We start from the raw sequence: 22,471 nt of genomic DNA on the forward strand, positions 1-22,471 counted from the left end.
CGCTGGAATCTTCTCCAGCACCATAGTTCAAAGGCCTCAATTCTTATGGTCCAACTTTCACAGCCATATATTGCAACTGGGAAAACCATAGCCTTGACTAAACACACTTTTGTTGTCAGGGTGATGTCTCTACTTTTTAGTCTGTTGTCTAGATTTGCGATAGCTTTCCTCCCCATGTGAGATGAGTCACAAGTTAATGAGGATGACTCAGTTTTTCAAATGTGAGAGACATTTTAAGTCCAGGTATATTGTTGGCATTTCCATGTAAACATGTAGAGATATTGTGATGAAGAATCCACGAGGATACTGAAAAAGGAAACACACAAGTCCATGAGACTGAAATAGATGGGTGTTGCACAAATCTCTGTAATAATAGTGGCTGGAATGGGCAGGACCAGGGCTTGGGAATGATGTAAGCACTGATATATCTAAGGTTGATTGAAACAATAAATGGGGCTTCCTTTAAGATCACTCTTTGTTTTATGTTCTGTGAAAATTGGATGCCACGAGGGGAAGTACATTTTCGTAAAACTCCCTATGCTAAGAAGGTGTGTATCAGTTTCTGGATTGGTGCTATATCCTCAGCTTGAATTTTGTATTACAGTAAGCATGGAGGCAGTTCTGGATTTACTTGCACCTTTACAAGGGTTGCACTTTTAAGAAAACCCACTTCAGTGCAGTCCCTGACCAATAGATAGGCTGGAATGTCTTGTAAATCTGGGTGAAGGAAGCCTGTTTCATTAGACAAGAGTGTAGTGAAGCAATGAATGTTTCTGGGGGGAATATCAAGAGATAATGATGACACATGGACTGTTGCTTGGAGAGGAGGTACTTTATTTTTGAGAGCACAGCACAGAAAACACAGATTTCAAAAGGTAGTCTACAAAATTGGCTTGTTAAGGTTGAAAATTTTTATAGGGAAAATGTGTATGTGAAAATGTTTCTTAAACTGTTTATTTAGGTGGACATGCGATTCTTCTGGGAAACAATTTTTAATTAAATTTAGTTGATACGTAGATTTTCTCTTTGATAAATATGGTGCTGGGTGCTCTTCCTGTTATCAAAGTAAGTAAATAGTCTAAAGAATTTCCTCTGTTTGTTTATTCTGTAAGGCTGTCACCTATGGGCTAGGCTGTCTCACATCCTTTGTATTTGCACATTGCCTCATTTTTGTAACACTGTTTCTTTGGCTACTGGCAGGTCAAGTTAATAAAAAGGAATGTATTTTTAGTGTTATTTTCAAATTAAATGCTTCTATTTAAAATATTTTCTGACACCAGTTTTGGAATTGGAAATAGGAATAAAATACTTCCTGGAGTGCCTTCCAACATTGTATTACCTTTATAAGACTGCTTGGTCCAGAAAGAATTCATGGAATTAATAGGAATGTTTGTATACATGCTTAAATTATATCGACACAGCTCATTTTGAGAAATACAGCCTTGCGCTTATCAAGTTCATGGAGAAAGTCTACCTATGTGGTTCCTAGGAATTGAAACCAACTTGATGGCACACAGTCAATCTCATAAAGTGTGAGAAACTGCACAGATTCAAACCATTGTGAGTATATATAATATGAAATAAGGAAATGTCTAATCATTTCTATTGGCTTCAATAGAATGAACAGCCTCATTTTAATTTCTGTTATTGAAAAGTTCAACTTGTCTATGGGGAAACTAGTGCAGGGCTTAGTAAAAGAGTGACTGATAAGATACCAGCCACCTCAAAATTTTAGCTCGTTTACAGTTTTGTAAAACTATGATCAGTTGTTCAAAAGTAAATGTGCGTTACACTCCTGTCTTTTCTAACCAATCATATGTGAGGACTTGGATTCTTAGAATTACTCTCCTGCAAGTTGAGTTTGCTTGTTTACGCCTCCTCATTTATATGCATTATCCTATCACTGGTCAAAATAACATCATGTGGTGTAAAGATTATGACACCAAGCAGCTTTAGGAACAAGCTTGTTCCTAGAAACTCATCACAGCTCATTTCAAGTTTCTGGAAGATCTTGGATGTCCCAAAGTCCTCTTCTCCTTGTTTATGTCCCAATTCAATCTTACCCACACTTGGCTGGAGAGTGCAGGGGAAGACAGCAGCAGCTCCAGCTTGCCTGCCGGAGATAAATGAGCAAAGTTGCTGGTTGGAGGAAGTAGTTACTAATTACCCTAATATTTATTTATCTACAGATAGTTGACTTGTGACCACAACGAAGCCCAAAATTTTTGTTGCTAAGCAAGATAGTTAAGTGAGTTTTGCCCCATTTTATGACCCTTCATGCCACAGCTGTTAAGTGAATCACCCCAGTTGTTAAGTTAGTAACATGGGTGTTAAGTGAAACTGGCTTCCTAATTAACTCTGCTTGTCAGAGGATCACAAAAGATGATCACATGAACCTGGGACACTGCAACCATAATAAATACATGCCATGTGCCAAGCGGCCAACTTTTGATCAGGTGACCATGGGCATGCTGAAATGGTCATGTGAAAAATGATCATAAGTCGCTTTTTTCAGTGCCATTGTAACTTCATGTGTTGGACGGTTGGAAGTAGAGGACTTTATACAGCTGCTCTTCTCACGAGAAGAAAAGTGACTCTGGGCACTATATAACAACAACAACAAACAACAATAAACATCTAAAATCCTTAATGAACACTAAAAGCATTAAAAACTATAAAAACAGCTAAAAACAAAAATAATCAGATGTCGAGGAACCTTGCAAAACTTAGAAGTGATGATGCCATTCTCACTTTTTTGGGGGTGGGGAGTCCATAGCATGGAGAATGTCTATGGAGATTCTCAGTTATACAGATCATGGTTGTCCCAAAGGTGCTTTTTCAAGAGGCCACTGGATTTTCTGGTGACTCTCACAGCATGGAGAATCACAGCAGGAAAGGTAGCATCTGCTACCTAGAGGCTGCCAGATGTAGCTCTCCGGAAAAATACAACTGCTACGTGTCCATTCTGTTAGATCTGGTGGAGCAGGTGGATGAAAACAGAGAAAGACAGTCCCTCAAATCACCCATGCTCATGCCTTGGTAGTTTTTAAAGGACAATATCAGCTAAACTGGACCTAGAAACAATCCTGTAACAAATGCAGCTGTGGAGTATGTGTATGTGTTTGACCAGAGATAAATATAATTGATTGTATATTACAGATTAACAGAGTTGGAAGGGACCTTGTAGATCATCTAGTCCACCCCCCCCACCCAAGCAGGAGACCCTACACTATTTCTGACAGATGGCAGTCCAGTCTCTTCTTGAAAGCTTCCAGTGATGAAGCTCCCACAACTTCCAAAGGCATTCCATTGGTTGTTTGTGCTCACTGTCAGAATTCTTTTTTTATTTCTAGGTTGAATCTCTCCTTGTTCAGTTTCCATCCATTATTCCTTGTCTGGTCTTTGGGTGCTTTATAATTGATTGCGCTGTAGTTTGCACCAATCTGAAGTTTTTGGATATTTTTGAAGGGCATGTAGAGCTCTCTACAAGTCAGAGCAATAATTGGGTCAGATCTACTTGTCATGTTGCCCGGAAGAAGAGGGAATCAACTAGACTTGCCCCTTGAAGCTGCCACCTAAGCCAGCAACTCAGCAATGTAGGCCTTTATTCAGCTGCCTTTTCTCTATCCATGTAATGCACTGGGAAGAAGGGCACTCTCTCCAGTTACCACATTCTCATTCCCATGGAGGACCAATGACCACTCCTCACAAGTAACTTTAGCCAGCAGCCAGAGAGTAATTGTCAAAGAATACTTTGCTTGGCAGAATAAGGAGGCTTAGCAGGCCCCAGGAGGAAATGGGGTGGGTGGGTGTCAAGGGCTGTGCTGGCAGGTGTCTCTGCCCCTTGCTGGAGTAGGAAAACTGAAGCAAGGAACAGCAGCTGCTGCAGCAGCTACTTTCTCCCTTGGCTAGAGAACATTTGGCCTGGACAATTGCAGGCCCTGTTCTCTCTAGCAGGATGCCCAGGTGGTGAGGGAAAGGGAGCACCTGTTCCTGGAAGGCCTGGGTATTCTCTCTCTCTGTGTGTGTGTGTGCGTGTGTGTGTGTGTGCGTGTGTGCGTGCAAGGGATAGCTTTACATTTTATTTGTTGCTGTCCCAACAAAATCAGGCAGGGTCAGGTGAACCACTCCCTGCTGCCACCATCTGCCCACCCATGAAACAGCTTTCCCATTTCTCAGCCTGTAGGCAGCAGCCTGGGGTCTTGCGAGTCCCATGGCAGCCCAGAAGGATCGAGGCATCTAGCAGGCGCACATCTGCCTGCTTTGGTAGTTCGCATTGCAGGTTATCACAGATGGAAGGTCCCGAGGCTGCCCCTCTGGAGGGTCCGTGGGAGCTCTTTTGAGCCGTGCTGTTGGCTGTCAATCACAAGCGCGGCTCCGGTCCTCCGAGCAAGAGCATGTAGCCGGGCTGCTGTCGCTGCCGCTTAGAAGGCATCCGGTTTCATCGAGCTTCGCGTTTCCCTCAGACCAAAGCGTGGACGGATAAAACAGGCCGGCAGATGGAAGGATCCCCCACAAAGGATCGAGCCATTTCAGATCATGGGAGGCAGAAAACACGTCGAGCCATTTTTTTGGCTTGGATTAAGCCATGCCTCGGCGAAGCCAATACGGCAGGTGGACTATTTCTTTCACTTGCTTTATTTCATTTTATTTAGTTTTATTTAATGGAAAAGAAATACCGTTTGAGGCGGAGAAAAAGTTCAGAACCGCTTCCTCCTTCGAACCCAAGGTGGTACGGTCCGGAGTGCGTACCATGTCGAGGGTTCTGCGTTATTCTGCAAGCAGCGCGCGCTCCAGTCCCGGCCCGACGCTTTCTTATCGATCCTCGCCGCGTCGCCTCGCCATTTATGGCAAACCGTGGAGGCGAGGGGACGCTGCTGAAATAAAACTCCAAGGAACCCTCCCCCCGGCCCGCCCGCTTGCTTGTTGGCTTTCCCTGGGGTGGATGCTCGTCCTGACACTGTCAAATGAATGACAGCCCCCCCCCCGCTGCCCTAGCCCTTTCGTTCCTCCCTCGCGCTCCTTATTCGCCAAGCGCCCCCTCCCTTTCGCTAGAAACCCCCCGCGTAGAGTTGGATGAGGCTTCTCGAAGAGGAGGGGGGCTACCGCGCCGGAGTGACTGATTGGAGGAGCGGTCCGAGGGGTGGGGGGGTCGGAGCTGAGCCCAGAGCGCCTTCGCCTTGCATCAGCCTTATCGAGTGGGAGGGAGCCGCCGCCGCCGCCGCTTCTGGCCGCCTTCCTCGCGCTCCAGGGCGTGCGTGAGCGGGCGCGTCGTGCATAAAAGGCGCTCGGTGGTGCTAGGGCAGGCGGCGGCTGGAAAGAGCGGACCTTTCCCTCCGGTCCCGAGAGGGTCTCGGCAAGAGGCTTTCACAAGGCGTCTCCAGCAGCCCGGCCAGCGCCTCTTTCCCGGACCGCAGTTTAGTCTGCGCGCCTTTTCTGAATTAGATTGGATAGCGGTTTCCGCCAGCCGGAGCGACCGGCATGGAGAAGCCAGCCGACAGCCGGAATGGCTTTCTGGAGCCGACGGTGCTAACCGGCTTCGAGGCTGGAGAGGAAGGAGTGAAGCAGCCTCGGCTGAAGCTCTTCCAGCTGCGAAGCTTCGGGCGGTTCCTGAGGAAAAACTGCATCGTGATCTTGACCGTAACCGGCGTGCTGGTTGGGGTGGCCATGGGCGCCCTGATGAGGCAAATGCCGCTCACCCGGGCTCAAATCACCTACTTGGCCTTTCCGGGAGAGATGCTGCTCCGTATGCTGAAGATGATCATCCTGCCCTTGGTAATATGCAGTCTGGTCTCCGGTGCAGCCAGCCTGGACACGCGGTCCCTGGGCAAGCTGGGCGGCATCGCCGTCGCCTACTTCTTGGTTACAACCTTGATCGCCTCGGCGCTCGCCGTTGCCTTGGCTTTCATCATCAAACCCGGGGTGGGCGCCGGGGAGCTCAATAGCAAAGACTTGGGCTTGGATGGCGCCATGCCCACCAATAAGGAGACCGTGGACTCTTTCCTGGACCTGGCAAGGTAAGGAATTCGGGGGGGGGGGGCGCTTCCTTCCTGAGCTTCCTGGTCAAGAGGCGAACTTGGAGGAATCATGGCTCAGCATGGGATGGTTTCTGCCTTGCTCCTTAGCTCCAGAGTGAGAGGCTGGTTCTCTCTCTCTCCCTCCCTCCCTCTTGGAAATGCAACTTTCATAGTCTTAATATTGAGACTGTGTATGTAGGACTGATGGGAGTTGTGGTCCAAAACGTCTGAAGGATACTAAGATATTTGGCTTTTGAAAAATCCCAGTTATTTACTTTCTTACCTCCAGGTCTGTTTGATGCTTTTAGACCTTTCTTTCTTTCTTTCTTTCTTTCTTTCTTTCTTTCTTTCTTTCTTTCTTTCTTTCTTTCTTTCTTTCTTTCTTTCTTTCTTTCTCTCCCTCCCTCCCTCCCTCCCTCCCTCCCTCCCTCCCTCCCTCTGGATTAAATGCAGGTTTTGGTTCTTCAAAGTTTACTTAACAGGTGCATTATGGTACTGTATAAGTTTAAAGACCTGGAGACCATTTCATGAGGCATAAGCATACTTTCAGTTTACAGATTTCTACACAGGAATTGGGAGAAAAAAGAATCATAAACAGAGACCTTTCAAAACTAAGGGATGATATCTGATACAATCAGTAATATTTCTATGCAAAAGTCTTAACTACTTGTAAGATAAGTATCCACATGTGAATTCATTTATGCTTTTGTAGAATCTTTGATTGTATCTGAGAAAACTCAATCTGTTAAAAGCTGTGCATAATATTAATCTTTAATTTTTTTGGTTGAGAAAAGTCTTCAGTTTATTTCAGCAAAATTGTGCTTATGTCCTGCTCTTATATGGTCTCCCATTCAGGTTACTCATCAGTCAGGATTACTTTGCAGATGTTATGGGTTGCTTGACTGTTGAATTACTTAGAGCCATAATGGCAAACCTATGGCATGCGTGCTACAGGTAGCACACGGAGCCATATTTGCCGGCAAACAGCCCTCAGGTCCGGCATGCATGTGTGCGCTGGCCAGCTGATTTTCGGCCTCTCAGAGTTCAGGAAAGCCTCTGGAGCCAGGGAAGGGCGAAAATCCCACACACACAGGGGTCGCTCATGCATACGCGGAGGGTGGGTCACCTGCACATGCGTGGGTGGGTGGGTGGGTGGGTGGGTCGCTCACACATGCATAGTTGAGTGGGCACGTGCATGCGATAGGGCACACACACGATAGCACACACACACACAGTGTTGGCACACCTTTAGAAAAAGGTTAGCCATCACTGACTTAGAGGATGAAGGATTGGGTTGGGGAGAAGAAGTATCTAGTGGAGGATCTTTGCTAATTTGATTTGTTAGAATATCTTATTCCCAATCAATTAACAGAAAGACTACAACCAGGACTCTACTACAGAAAGTATAGGAGCAATATGAGCACACAAAACAGCTCAGAAACTGCTGATTCAGAATGTGTAGCTTTTGCATTGACGCTGGCTACGTATACCCTGAGATTTTAATTAAAAATGATATCGAATCCTGCTTGATGTCATGATGATTAGTTAAATGATGATTACTAAACATAGTATTGGCTAAGAATGAACCTTTTTTGTTTTATAGCACTTAGAGAATAAGCTCACCAACAGACAATACTTATTTGTATATGGATGGAGAAATCCTCTGTATATCAAAATAGTTAAAATTAAGGTACGTTGTACAATAAAGTTTAAAGACCAACATGTATGTTCAATTTTTTTACAAATTTTATTTTTTTTGAAGCAAAATTATTTTTATCCCATTTCCTTATCAATATATGCTTCACTATGTAAGCATCAAATTTAAAAACATACAGGACCTTTAACTGCAATTTCTTGGATTGCACGGATGAATATTTGGATGCATATTTTTCAATATATATTTCGTAGGAGAATTGCTGTGCAAAATTCCCAATAGTAAAAATTGAAAGACAACTGTGGGGTTTCATATTGGGAGCTGCATATATGTTTAGTAAATTCATATCAAAATGTGAACTAAACTGAATTTATCTCCACCCCACTCTTTAAAACTTAAAAGAGAGACCATAGAGTAAAAGTTAAAAAGAATAGAGAAACATCTACCAATCATGATAATAATGAGCAGGATTTTTTTTGGCATTTTATTTTCAACAGATAGTCAATTCCAACATGAATAAGGTTGCCTAACATGTTGCCTGTCTGACATTTTGTGTTACAAAATTGGTGCAAGAATTGAAAGGCCCTGATAATTCAGGATGACTGGCTGAAACTGGGAACTATATCAGTAGCAATTAGATAACTTCACTAACAGCTGTTCTGCTGGTCTTTCTCTCAGGAGAAATCAGTCACCAAGGAAAATGCCTGATGCCTTATCTTTTTAGTCAGAATTTACTTGCCTTGTTTCATCAGCTGCCGTCAAAAAGTGAGGATAGTTACCCACATTCCTCACATTTCAGCTTATTATGTTTTCCTGTGGGAAAGAAGAAAGAGTGAGATAGGACTTATTCCTTTTGGAGACAGGCGTATCATCTGCTATAGCATCAAGCATCCAATCTTATTAGAACTCTTGTTTGTGCCAGCATCTCCTGCATGTTAATTGGATCAAGGTCACAATTTCATATCAAAGTTAAAAATTATACTCCAAACACCTGTTTAAACAAAACAATGTTTACACCTGTGGAAGGTTGGTTGGTGGCATACCAGGCATAGCACCAGAGGCCAGGTGTTCCACACCACCAGGGCCATTACAGAGTTGAATTCCCTTCGGGTCCATGCTTTTTGACTTCTTATATGATGGGAATTCTGGGTGGCATGGTGGCCTAGTGGTGAAGACACTTGCCTCTCACTCAGTAGGTTGAGAGTTTAATCCTAGGAGATGTTTCTTTCCTAGGGAACGAAGAAAAAATACCTGCTGTGAACTCCACATAGGCATCAGGAAGGGCTCCTGGCCAGTAAACGCTCAGCTCCATCCATTTTCCCCATCTCTACCTCAAATTAAGGGACTATATAGAGTTGTAAAAAAAAGGATAGGGATTTTAAACATCCTCTCTCTACGATCTGTGTAGGCCAGAGAGATGTATTTCTTGGCAAAGATAGCTGTTAAGGGGTCTTGAAGCTAAACTTGAACTGGATTCAGAAATCACTGTTGGTAATAAAGTAACATTGCAGTTGCAACTCTTTCCTGTTCACATTCGGGTCACTGAATTTTGTACAACTTAAGTTTTAAATCACTTTTAGAGGCACCCCCATGTAGAGCATGTTATAGTTTTTTTAAGTGCATGGAGATGAGGGACTGGAATCTCTGCCACCAAATCTTAGTTGGGGTGGAGTCTCATCGCAGGGTGATACATTAAATTTAGGTTTTTTTAACTAAATCACAGCGAGATCGACAGCAAACAATTTAATGAATAAATAAATAAGTTTCAAGTTGCTTTCCCTCAAAATGAGCTCTTAATTTAACTACCAGTTAATTTGGTCCAGAGAATGTTCTTCAAGTAAAAAGGTATGTGAGTATATGTGTTTCAGTATTTGAGAAAGGTTAAAAATTACAATTTTGTAAGTACAATTTGTATTTATTAAATTTATATACTGCCCATCTCACTCTGCAAAGTGACTGCTAGCCAATTAATTAACAATTACCTTGAAGGTTTCCAATAATCAGTTAGATCAATCAGTTGTTTTTACTTAAAACCCAGCTTGCAAAACACTATGTACTACTGGTGTATTGCAATAATAGAATAAAACAATACAAAGGGAGAAAAAAGATTGCACTGGTGTTTGAAAAAAATAGTGAGGGTTGTCTTGATGCTAAACTGAACTTGTGATATGTTAGATGTTTAACAAATAACTTTAACAGAAGTCTAATTAAAGAAAACAAAGGGCAAATTAAGAGAAAATAAATTAAAGGACTAAAAACCTTTCGGTTGTTTAATTGTTTCCATCCCCATAAGCTACATCCCTAGCAAAGAATGATCCTTGTGAAAAAAAAAACTACATAAATTTTGATAAATTCTTTTGTCAATGGTACAAGTATAGGCAAATAAATGTGAGACATGGGGAACTTTGCTGTTCTGATTTGCACAAGGCTGAAAGAGATTAAAGTAGACCTTGCTTGTATCTGGAACTTACTGCAGAATTGTGTAGAGCTAACCTTTTTGTCATTGTGTGCTGATAGCGAGCACCCACGTGCACCCTTAATGCAATGGGCGCATGACCTCCCCATGTGCCCTGGCCCCCATGCATGTTTGCGCACCCCTGCATGCATTGCACACATGCACATGTGACCCCCACCCCCGCATGAGTGTGTGACCTCTGCATGCGATCCATCCCTGTGCATGCGCCCCTCCCCCACATATGTGCATGTGACCCCTGAATGTGTGTCCCCCCACATACAAATCAGAGACCCGAAAACCAGCTGGCTGGCAGGAGGTATGTACACATGTGCACTGGAGCTGAGCGACTCACATGCCCGCAGAAAGGGCTCTGCGTGCCACCTGTGGCACATATGCCATAGGTTTGCCATCACAGGTATAGAGGTTCTTTTCTTTAGTCAACTATACTTCTACTTCCAGCAAATATGGCCTCGAGGTTAATGTTACTGTACATAGTTTTATGTAGAGTAAATGAAGCAGTATATATATATTAGATTTCATAAACAAAAAGATATCAGCAAGAACATAGGACATTGCTAAAATACTTTATTACAGGTTTGCCTAGGATATTGGGGGAAATTATAATCAAAGATGTTAGGATTTCTAAGAATAATAGCGGTCTAATTTAAATACCATGGAATAAAAATAAAGTCTACAACAAAGTTTTATCTTTTAGAAAATATAAATAAGGTAAAACATCAGTAAAGTTCAAAATTGCTGATACATGCAATTGTCTAGACAGTTGTGGACTTTAGCATTTCCTAATGGTTATGGGAAAGTTCATATACCATGAATTGAGTATAGAACAGGAGATCAGACAGCTTAATTGTGCTTCAGACAACGGATCCTCTTTTTGTTTCACCAATCTTTCTGGTTCCCTTTATCCTGAGTACAATAGACCTGAAAGCTTCTATTCCCAGCAGTGTTTATAGAATTAGCCTCTAACCTTTGATACAGACTTGACACCAGATTAGAGCTGTTTATTCTGCATTTTCTGTGATGTTTGGGGTGTATGGGGCTGATCTGAAGTTAAAATATTAGGGCAAGATATTGCAGGATTCAGCTTGCCTCTTGGAGTGCACTAATGGCTGTCCTTTTATTCTTTTTAGGAGGAAGTTTTTTTGTATGCACCCTACTCTTACAGTAAATCAGGTTTTTAATTCAAAAATTATATTTGGAAGTTGATTGGTAACAGAACTGAGTTAAATCTCTCTGATGAGTTTTATTCTCCCTCTGTCCGGTATTTTCTACTATGTTATACGGTGGTTTTCTATGAAGTATTTCTGTAGTGTTACACTTTGCAACTATGGACATAGTCAAGGGTTATTTCCTAATCCTGCTTGACAGGACTTGAACAGATTAGCTGTATTCAAACAATACTCTCAATTTAGTTACTAAATCAACCCATTATCTAGCTTCACTGAATGCACTGATTGGACAAAGTAATCAAACAAATTGGTTTATATAAGGCATAAAAAAACAACCAAGTGTAACCCTAACCATGCTTATGCAAATGCCTCAACTGGATCTTTACCTGACTAAATTAGCTAAATTGTATGAATGCAGCCAACGTATGAATCACTTTTTGCAGTTTTGTTGCAATATTTCTTCACTTTTTGAAGATTTGAGAGAGTTAGTTTGGTGATTTTAGAAGATTTGGACATGGACAACCTGAAACATGAGAGAACTTCATGCTGTAGATTTATACAGCTTTGCATTATAGCAACTTATTTCTCATCTGTAATGCACATGTACACATAAAATATAGTCCTAGAAAAAAACATGCCATATCCTGCAGAAATAATCCAAAACAAACATAAGTACTTCTCACAGTTAATAAAGTAATATCATTGTATAGGATCCCCAATCTGCTATGGTTTAATCACCTAACTCAAAAGCAACTAATTACATCAATTCATTGATCTCAGTTTCATTTATAATATATTGTATTAGTTTATCAAAATATAAAATACAAAGATAAATTTTAAAAAGTAATAGAAAACTGGGGGGGGGAGGGAAAAAGAAAAAAGAGAAAATATGGTATAAAGAGAGAAAAGGAAAAAAAGAAAGAACCAACTTCCAATTCTCTCTAGCACAGTAGAAGATCATTACACCTTCATTTTTTTACTTTTACACAACAGTATATACTGTCCATTTCCATAACAACAAACCTATCTAATCAGCAAAAACAAAATTGTTGATCCCAATTTCAACACAGGTTTTTCTTCAGAGTCAAGTAGTTTGCCTTCAGCACTGTTATATAGGACAGTAATGAAATTCCTACAGCTAGTCAAATGTGCCCTTCTAGTGATGGTTCAGTTGAATTCCTTCTCCTTGTCCTGTTATATTGCTAATTTTACAAAGATCTCCAAAGAAGGCTTATTTTCCCTTTGTTGTCAGAGGCTTCAGACTGGCCTAAGAAATTTTATGTTATGTTAATTTAGAGAACCCTTTTTATGCATAATACAACAAAGTTCTATGTAGCAGTTGTGGATGTGCAGGTACAACTGATTTCTGTTCTATATGAGCAATATCTAACTATTCCATTAATCTTCAGTTTTGTATGAATAAATTCCTAGCTGCAACTAATTATCCATATTTTTGATTTCTAGACTTTATTTAGTATACCTTATTTTTATATTGTTCATTTGCTATCCCGTAGATTCAATCTTTGGACTTCATCTACAATTGATTTTGTGATTCCCTATCTGTTTTTTACTTCTGTTCAATTCTCGGAGATTGCCTGGAGAAGCTCCTACAGTCTTCTTGCCTAGCCTTTCAGAAATGACTTGCCATTGCCTCCTTCCTAGGGCTGAGAGAAAGTGACTGGTCCAAGGTCACCCATCTGGCTTTTGTGCCAAAGGCAAAATTAAAACCCACAATCCCACCACCACCACCACCCACCCTGTTTCTAGTCTGGCACATTAACCACTATGCCAAACTGGCTGTCATCTGCTTCTTAACTAGTTTTAATTTTAGTTTTTAATTTAGTCTTGATAATAATGCTGCATTACTTTATTTATACTTCAGTACGCCATTTCTTTATAGTTGTATCTTTTTTCTGGCTCATTTCAAGCTGGTTGTTGACTGAAATAAAATTATCTATTTCTAATAATACATGGCTTTCATTTTGAATTGAACTTTACTTACTAGATCCCATACCTCTATGAATGCTTTATACATTTGATATTTGATTTCTATACTGGTACTATACTGTTACGTATTGTGCACATTATACCTTAGAATAGTATAGAACTATAGAATATTAGAAATATATTTAATATACTTAACAATATTTAAGTACTCACTATTTTAAAAAAACAATTCTCAAAAATAAAATAGGGAAAACAAATATCTTTGACTAAATTTTCAAATTAAGATTCTTTTGCATTTTTAATTAGAATCATTCTTTGATTTATTCTTTTCTTTGGCCATTACTGCCATGGATTGCACTTTCTGAAGTTTAGTACAATTTGTGGGAAGTGTCATGCGACCGCTGAAGAAAACAGTTATTAATAACATTGTTAATTATTTGTAAGTTCTTTGAAATGTGCTGTTGAGGCAAGTATGTCTATTAAGGCCTAAAAAATGCTGATGCAGTAAAGCACTCTGCCTTGTTAATGATGAACTAATGTTAAATCCTAAAAGAGAGATTATTTTATACCAATGTGCAGACAATTAAGATTATAAACTATTATCAACTCCTAATTTTTGTTTTTGTTTTTTTTCAGAAATTTGTTCCCATCAAATCTCATTGCTGCGGCCTTTCGATCGGTAATTATCCTCTGTATCTATTTAAAAATCTGTTCTGGACTCTGAGTTTTCAATTAAAAAGAGTTTGATTTCTGTAATGCGATTCTTTGCCAGATATAGGTAGTACAAAATTGTGTTTTACAAGAGTCAATCTTCACAGAATTATCAGAGTATCTAATACTCCAATATTATTGAGATCTTAGCAGTTTGAATAATTAGAAAATTCAAAATACTGAACAAGGGTAATGGAAGAGTTTGCAATATGGTGCTTGAATTCTTGATAAGAAGCTTTAGATTGTGCAATAATCTGGCCTTATGACCTTTTCATGGTCCTTTCGCATATATGAAAATTATTTTCCCATTTCGGGAGGAGGGGGACTTAACTTTTTAACCATATGAACAAAATATGTAAACTATGTAACAAAATATTTCTATACAAAAATAATCAAGCAATTTCTAATGTCTTTCAAAGACTTAACTTTGCATTTTCTGGAGGAATTTTCAGGATTAGCCAGGATTGGGTATTATGATGTTCAATTGGCCTCAAGACAGATTTAAAACTGAAGCCACGACTCTGTGTTCCTTGCTTCTGGTTTCCAGTTTCAATTCTGTCTGGCCGAAGAAGGACGAGTTACTTTTGGTTCCACAGATTCCCAAACACAATCCAGTGCCATTCTGCAATTTCTTCCTACCTGCCTTCCCCCTGTTGCCTCCATCTGCTTCCTGGAAGCCTCCCCTTGGTGTGGCTTGCTCCTGGCCGCCGGTAAGGGTTTTGAAAATTGTTTGTTGGGGCTATTAGAGGAGGGCCACCATTCCGGTGGCCATTTTGGACCTCATGTTCCAGCGGGCTGCATGGGCTGAGGCAGAGGCTGCTACAGAGCCTCAATCTCATACCTGCCATCCTGGGGGGCAATCACTTCTACAGCGGTGGCTGCGGCAAGGCCCTGCGGACCCAGGGCGAGCCAGGAGGCCCAGAGCGGCACGGGACATCGAGGATCGCGTGCCACGCTGTGTGGTGCTGCCGGTAGCCATGCGGCTTGAAAAGGGGCTGGAAAGGTCTACCGGCATCTGCGATCATCGTGCGGAGGCCGTGAGTGACTGGGGGAAGCTGTTTTTTGCTGCTGGTCGGGTGCACTGAGCTCGAAGGAGGCCCGATCTGGTACCATGGCAGATGGAGAAGAGAGGCCTGATTCCCCTCATTGTCCCCTGGGAAGGGGCCTTCCAGTGGGGCCTGAGAAAGATTCACAGCCTCCGCAAGGCTGCGCAAGACCATAGCTGCTGGGAAGCCTTCCAAGGCTTTACAGAGGGACAAAGAGAGGAGGTACAGGGCCCTGGAAAAGCAGGTGTCCAGGGCTGAACAGAGGGGTAGACCTAATTCTCCCCTAAGGTCCAGATTACCTATTAGATCAAGGTGGGGATTCCCCATTATGTGTTAGGGAATATGCAGGGGATATTTCCCCTCCCCCCTCCATGGTAGAACAGGGCCCCTATCTGAGGGATCCTTTTCAATGCAGGAGGGTCAGGGGGGATAGCCCCATTAGGTCATCCTTGGCGACTCCACCCATAGGCGGCAGACTGATCCTGTTTGCCGACGCCTGGGCTGAGCTTACTACAGATGCCTGGGTTCTGAACACCATCAGATTTGGCCTGCACCTGGAGTTCCTCTCCATTCCTCCGAACTGCTTTCGGACGTTTTCAGTCGCCAAGAGTAGGGATAAACACAATCTCATGAGATAGGCGATCCAATTCTTAGATATCAGGGCGGTGGAACTGGTTCAACCAGACCAAGTAGGGTCAGAATTCTACTCTAATCTCTTTGTCGTTCCAAAACGTTCGGGGGGATGGAGGGCGATAATAGATCTAAAACTTCTAAATTTTCACCTGGTCTATAGGAGATTCAAGATGGCTTCCCTTAAATCCATTTTGGCGGAGATTAGGCGTAATGACTTCATGGCCTCCATTGATCTGACGGAGGCTTATCTCCATATCCCCATATTTCCTAGCCATCGTAAATACCTCAGGTTCTCCTATTTAGGTAGGCATTATCAGTATAGGGCCTTACCGTTTGGACTGGCATCTGCGCATCGGACCTTCACTAAGGTCCTAACTGTGGTGACAGCTTCCCTCCAAGAGTGCTCCATCAGGATCCAATGTTATCTCGATGACTTTTTTATCCAGGCGGCATCATTTGAATGTGCGAGGGAGGACATTTCGTTAGTAGTGTCTACGCTCTAACAGTTAGGTATTTCAGTGAACTTGGATAAGAGTTCCCTGGTCCCAGCGCCAGGATTCTTCATCTGGGGACTCTCATAGATTCCAGGTTGGGGAAGGTGTTCCTGTCTCACGACCACAAGGTTAGTTTGTTAGTTTCAGTTAGACAAGTTAGACGTCAGTGTTTTGTTCCTGTAGTGGTGCTCTCCAGCTTGCTGGGAAAATTCATTTCTTGCATAGGCGTGGTGCCTTGGGCTCGTCTGCACATGAGGCCACTTCAATGGCATCTCCTGCCACATCAGAGGTCCAACTCCAGCAACTCGGAGGCAAGGGTTCCAGTGATGCTGCAGGTGCAGCTGTCATTGAGGTGGTGGCTCTCCCCAGCGCTACACAAGGGCTGCGAGTTCAGGGAGCCGGGGCGCCTCATCCTGACAATGGATGCCAGCTTGTATGGGTGAGGAGCTCTCTTGGAGTCCCGAATGGCGCAAGGCCATGGGACTTGGATGGACCTCCAGCACAATATCAATTGGCTGGAGCTGTGAGTGATTCACTTGGCACTGCAGCACTTCAAGGACCATGTTCAAGTCTGGGACATCTTGGTGCTAACCGACAACATGGCGGCAAAGGCCCATGTCAACCGGCAAGGCGGCACACACTCCAGAGCTCTTCATAGTGAGGCGATGGCATCTTCGATCGCTCAGGGCAGAGCACATCACGGGAGTGAACAATCATCAAGCCGACTGGCTCAGTTGGTCCACGGTTGACCATGGAGAGTGGAGTCTTCTTCCAGAGCTGTTCCAGACCATCTGCTCCAGGTTCGGCTGTCCGGAGGTGGACCTGTTTGCCACACCGCAGAACGCTCAGGTAGAACGTTTCTTCTCTCGGTTCCCGACTCGGGGGACGGAAGGGGTCGACGCTCTTCAGACTCCATGGCTCAAGGGCCTGCTCTATGCTTTTCCTCCCCTTCCCCTTCTCCCTGGGGTAGTTCAGAAGGTGATCTCAGAGAGGGAGAGCTCATCTTAGTGGCGCCTTACTGGCCGTGCCAGGCATGGTTTGCAGACCTCATGTGCCTGTCAGTGTCACATCCGGGGAGGATCCTAGGGAGGGATGTAGACCTCAAGCAGAGGAACCTGGTGCATCCCAAGCCACAGTGGCTGCAACTAGCCGTGTGGAGATTGAGCAGGAATGCCTGAGGGACGCCCAGCTTTCCCAGAGAGTAATCTCCACCATTGAGGCCTCACGCAGGGGTTCCACCACCAGAATCTATGATTCCACCTGGCGGGTCTTTGCAGAATGGTGCTGGGCTTTTGCCCGGACCCGTCACGTGCTAAGGAACGCCTTTGGCACAGGCTAGATGTCAGACGTGCATTGTGCATTTACCTGAGGTGCACAGAGAGCCTCAAGAAATCTGAGGCACTTTTTGTTTCCTTTCACCCGTCTTCCTTGGGGAAGAGGGTGTCCTCCTCTGCCATAGGGTGGTGGATCAAATTGGCCATCGCAATGACCTATGAGATTCAGCACCTACTGGTTCCCCAGGGCATCATGGCACACTCCACCAGGAGCGCGTCTACCTCGGCGGCCTGGGCTACACAGGGGTCTATTGCGGAGATTTGTAGGACTGCTATGTGTGTCTCCCTTTACCAGGCACTACAGGTTAGACACTTATGTATCGGCTGATGTGGCGTTTGGGCATAGGGTGTTACAACAGGTGATAGCACATGAGGAACCCAGGACCAATAGTGCCCCCCCTGAGGGACGTTAACTTGGGTATGTCCCAATCCTGGCTAATCCTGCAAATTCCTCCAGAAAATGAGAGTTTGTCTTACCTGAAGTGTTATTTTGGGAGATTTGCAGGACTAGCCAGGTTCCCGCCCTAGCATTAGTCCATTGAGTTGGGGAGTTCAGGGGGTAGGGGGTGTCCCCTTATGACTTGTTTTCAGGTGTTTTTCAGTGGACTTGACTCGTTGAAACTGGGAACCAGAAGCAAGGAGCACAGTGGCGTGGCTTCAGTTTTAATTCTGTCTCGAGGCCAATTGGACATCATAATACCCAATCCTGGCTAATCCTGCAAACCTCCCAAAATAACAACCAATTGTCATTCTCTATAAAACTGGGAGGCATAAAACATAGACAGAAGTTTGCCAAAATAAGAATCTTTAATCTGGAATTGTAAAATATAAACAAGCTCTGAGTGATGACCTCTATAGACCTTTCGCTGCCAGTTCACATCCTTTTTATTCAATTTAAATTCCATTGTATTTTTGAAACAGAATCTTAATAATTAGATATTAATTCCACTAATAAAGGTGCCATTTATTTACCCTGTTCCACCATGGCTTAAGATTGAGTTTCTCTTTCTCCCTTTGTAAATTGTTTACATTTCATTGTGTCATGCAGGTGGTGGTGTTTCCAAACAGCCAGGAGTTCTTAGGCACCCACTTCTCTGACCAGAAAGATTTCTGGGTCATAGTCTCACATATTAGCCTTTTGAAGCCTTTTGCTTTATAAATTTTGCTGACATTTATTTTAGAAAATAAAATTTAGTCCTATAATAAGCTACAGTCCTTTGTAACAAATATTAAGTTGGAATCTAACAGGCCTAAATATATGGCAGCTGCAAATTCTGTAAGAAGGATTGCAATCTTCTTATGGAATCTCACATTTAATCTGCAGTTTAACTGGCACTTGAATCTCAGCTGATCCCATTCCATTTTTGGTAATGGGAAATCCTTGTGTTCTATGATTAGCTTTATGAGCAGCAATCCAAAAATGCCAAGAAGTGTTTTAAAAATGAAATCAGATATACATTGTGGAGGAACCTTTGTTGGTGTTGCTTCATTTGGATGCAGTATTGCTTTACTGCCTGTTCATTTTTTCCCCTAGCTTAATGCGGTGATGTAAAGAGACAGTACCTGATGATTGAATGCTTTTATTCTTTTGTCCTACCAAAACGCTTCAGATATGTAGGAAGCCTTTAACAATGCATAGACACAAGTTTTTCATGCAAAAGCAACATCGTATGTTAAAAAAAATGGCCAAATTGGATCTATAACTTTCATCGATCATGTTGTAGTCCTCAAAAGTTTCACATTAAATTTTTTTTACAAGTCATGTAGTTTTAACCTATATATTTGTTTAGAATTGTGCCACAAATATTAACAAAATCAATGTTTTCCATTTACAGTATGCTACTGATTATAAAGCCATAGTTAGAAATGCAACCATTGACAATATTACCATTGAAAAGGTAAGTAATGATTTTGTTAAAGTTATGTTACCGCTCAGTATAAATGCTTTTGAGTTAATCCTTGGTATCATTACAAAGGATTTTATTTATTTATTTATTATTTATTTATTTATTTATTTATTTATTTATTTATTATTTATTTATTTATTTATTTATTTATTTTGTTCAGAATTAAATCCCATTCCTTTCAATGATTATGCCCAGGTTTGTACCTCCGGGAATGTTGGAAAGAATCCCTGGAAAAAAATAAGCACAGAAGAAAACTGTCTAGGCAATAGGAATGGGTAACAAATGATCCTCCAAACGTTAGTGTACTTCATGTCCTATTGGCACTGGCTATTAAAGGCAGTGGTGAAAGATTATGGGAGTTGTAGTTCTACATTGGGAAGTCAGCACTTTGCCAACCATGTCCTAGGCTTTAACTTGTAAAATAATTGCTTATCATTGAGTATAGCAGGAGCAGCTTTCTAGTGATATGTATGTAATCAAAACATTATTTTTCATCAACAGTACATTGTTGATTATAAAGAAATAATAAATGCCTCCCTTGGGAATGCCACCATTGAAAAGGTAAGAAAACGATTATTTTATGAAATATTTTTGTTTGTATATAAATGCTTGTTTTAGGATTAGACTTTTGCTCCATCTTCTAACTACGCATGAAGCAAAAGTAGCATTATTGACCCAGAGGGAAAACCAAAAGTCACAACAGAAGCAGTATTTTTATAGTATCACTTTAGGGCTATGCAATTCACATTATTTTAGTTCCTTCGTAGAATATTAAGTAACAAACCAGACAGAGACTTTAAAAAGTAGGAAAAAATTAAAGAGGCAACCTCTGAATTGTGCACTGAGATCATTCATGCAATCTTGAATCCTTGGATGCTCTCTAGTTCATTATATTACTATTATATCCCACCTTGCCTCTTGTACCGGAGGAAAGAAGTGTGAAACTATTATACATGGTAGCCTCACTCCAATTAGAGTTTGGCAAAATGAGCCCTCTGCTGGTAAGATCGTACAAATCTTCGGAGGCTTGTAGTTGCACAAAACCTCAACATATCCCTGTTATCTCCATTGACAGGAGGCTTTCTTATCATGGCCCTTTCTGAAACTGAAAACCCACAGAAAAAAACCTTACCAGCCTAAAACATACAATTCTGCTTAGTGGCCAAATAATTGTGATTACTCTCCACTTGTGCTGCTTTAGAAAATGAGTTGCAATGGAGGGAAAACATTATGGAAACAAAACAGTCCAGATCAATGAATGTTTGGGCCAGAATCAGATAGGTTTGGGGCAGAAAAGGTCTCTTTTTCTCTCAAAAGTCCCTCTTTAACTTACAATTGTCAGCTGCCTGTTGCTTTTCTTGAAAAAGGCAGTATGAAGTGGTCCTCTTGCCAGTTCTATCAGTGTGCATTTTTTAAATGGGGAAAGTATGCAGAAGGCTGAGCTATTCCAGCAGACAGAAGCTATCCTATACTTTTCCAGCTCATGGAAGCTTTAAAAGGGTCCTGTCAATTCATGCATAGTCTGTACTTTTCCTCAGAGTGGGAAGTATGCAATAGCTGAGGCAGGAAGCCACAGCTTCTTGTTTCATCCTTCACAGAGCACCAGGAATCACTTGTGGAGAGTTCAGCCTTTCTCACTCATCCATTTTCCTAATATACGATCGATGAGGACATCTGTAAAATTAGATCTATCTCCAGGTCACAATCTGTTTACCTATGCTTTGTAGCTCTAACCTGAACAGCATGGTTCCCGCTTATTCACATTATTTTGTCAAATCATGCTCCGAGAACCCCCACCAACAGCTCTTCTTACAAAATCATGGAGTTAATAACTACAGAACTGTGAGGGGATGTATTAACTTGGCCCCCAACCCGTAGCACTACTATGGAACAATTGTTCTCTTTTTATTTTCTCTCATAAGAGTGCAGTGTAGCCTTTGGATGTTTAACAATGTGGAATTCTCTCATTTTGGCACCTAACATTGCACTGCTATATGAAATTATGTGGGAAGCTCAGAAGAATAGCATGATATTGCTAGGCTGCCCTTAAGTCCTGGGTTGCCTTTGTGTTGCCTGCTTGAGATCAGTTTTGTCTCTCCAGTGTATACAGTATATGTTTGCTTTGTAAAATCATCTCATTTGAAGTGGTGGATACTCTGAACAATGTCACTTTCAGTGATGAGGTTAGAAATGGGGGATTAGTTCTAGTCCTCTCCATCTGACTGAGTGGCATAATCTGAGCCTTGTCTCCTTGTTTCATCATTGAAGAAGAAGTTACAGGATCTCTACCGTTTCTACTTGGGGAATCTCTATTTTTGCAGATTCTTTTTGTTACTAACGTTAGGAACCAGATAGTTTTATATCTTTGTTAGGAATATTAGCTTATGTTTGTATAACATAGTACCACACCATAGTTTATGTTTATTTTACTAACATGGAGAGAAAATCTCTGGTTCTTTCCAGTACAGCATTTTCTTTACAGACGTCTAAGTAGTCCTACAGAAAGGTCAGCAGTTCGGTTTGAATCCCTAGTGCTGCGTAACGGAGTGAACTCCTGTTACTTGTCCCAGCTTCTGTCAACCTAGCAGTTCAAAAGCACGTAAAAAATGCAAGTAGAAAAATAGGGACCACTTTTGGTGGGAAGGTAACAGTGTTCTGTGTGCCTTTGGCATTTAGTCATGCCGGCCACATGACCACGGAGACGTCTTTGGACAGCGCTGGCTCTTCAGCTTTGAAACAAAGATGAGTACCGCCCCCTAGACTCGGGAACGACTAGCACATATGTGCGAGGGGAACATTTATCTTTTAAGTAGTCCTAAAGTAGGAACTAATGCCTACTAACTCTGAACTAACTTCAGGACTTATAGGATCCCTTGACTTATAAGTATAATCTTTATTGTCATTGTACTTAAATACAACGAAATTGGTTTTAACCTCACTGGTGCAAACTTATAACAGAAACGAAAAAATGTATCATTCTTCTTAATAAACTATACAGGATGTCAGCCCTGGAGGCCATCTTTTTCTTTGGATCTTCAGGGCTGCCATACTTTGGTGGATGGGCATGCTGTGGGAACTGGGAGGGG

General features: G+C 42.1%; 1 protein-coding gene across 2 annotated transcripts in view; it reads left to right on the forward strand.

Annotated features, from left to right (window-relative positions):
• The first annotated feature begins 5,166 nt into the window (after positions 1-5,166).
• The window catches only part of SLC1A4 (solute carrier family 1 member 4), a 31,207-nt gene continuing 13,902 nt past the window's right edge, over positions 5,167-22,471 (forward strand). The window contains exons 1-4 of one of the 2 annotated variants that reach the window (XM_081940864.1): positions 5,167-6,017; positions 13,897-13,939; positions 19,314-19,376; positions 19,887-19,946. In XM_081940864.1, the coding sequence (XP_081796990.1) occupies positions 5,482-6,017; positions 13,897-13,939; positions 19,314-19,376; positions 19,887-19,946 (702 nt within the window). In that variant the 5' untranslated portion in view covers positions 5,167-5,481. The remainder of the gene's footprint in view (positions 6,018-13,896; positions 13,940-19,313; positions 19,377-19,886; positions 19,947-22,471) is intronic. The other variant, XR_014174325.1, reaches the window with a different exon arrangement.

The sequence above is a fragment of the Natrix helvetica genome (assembly GCF_964273705.1).
Source record: "Natrix helvetica genome assembly, chromosome: 2".
Classification (NCBI taxonomy): Eukaryota; Metazoa; Chordata; class Lepidosauria; order Squamata; family Natricidae; genus Natrix; species Natrix helvetica.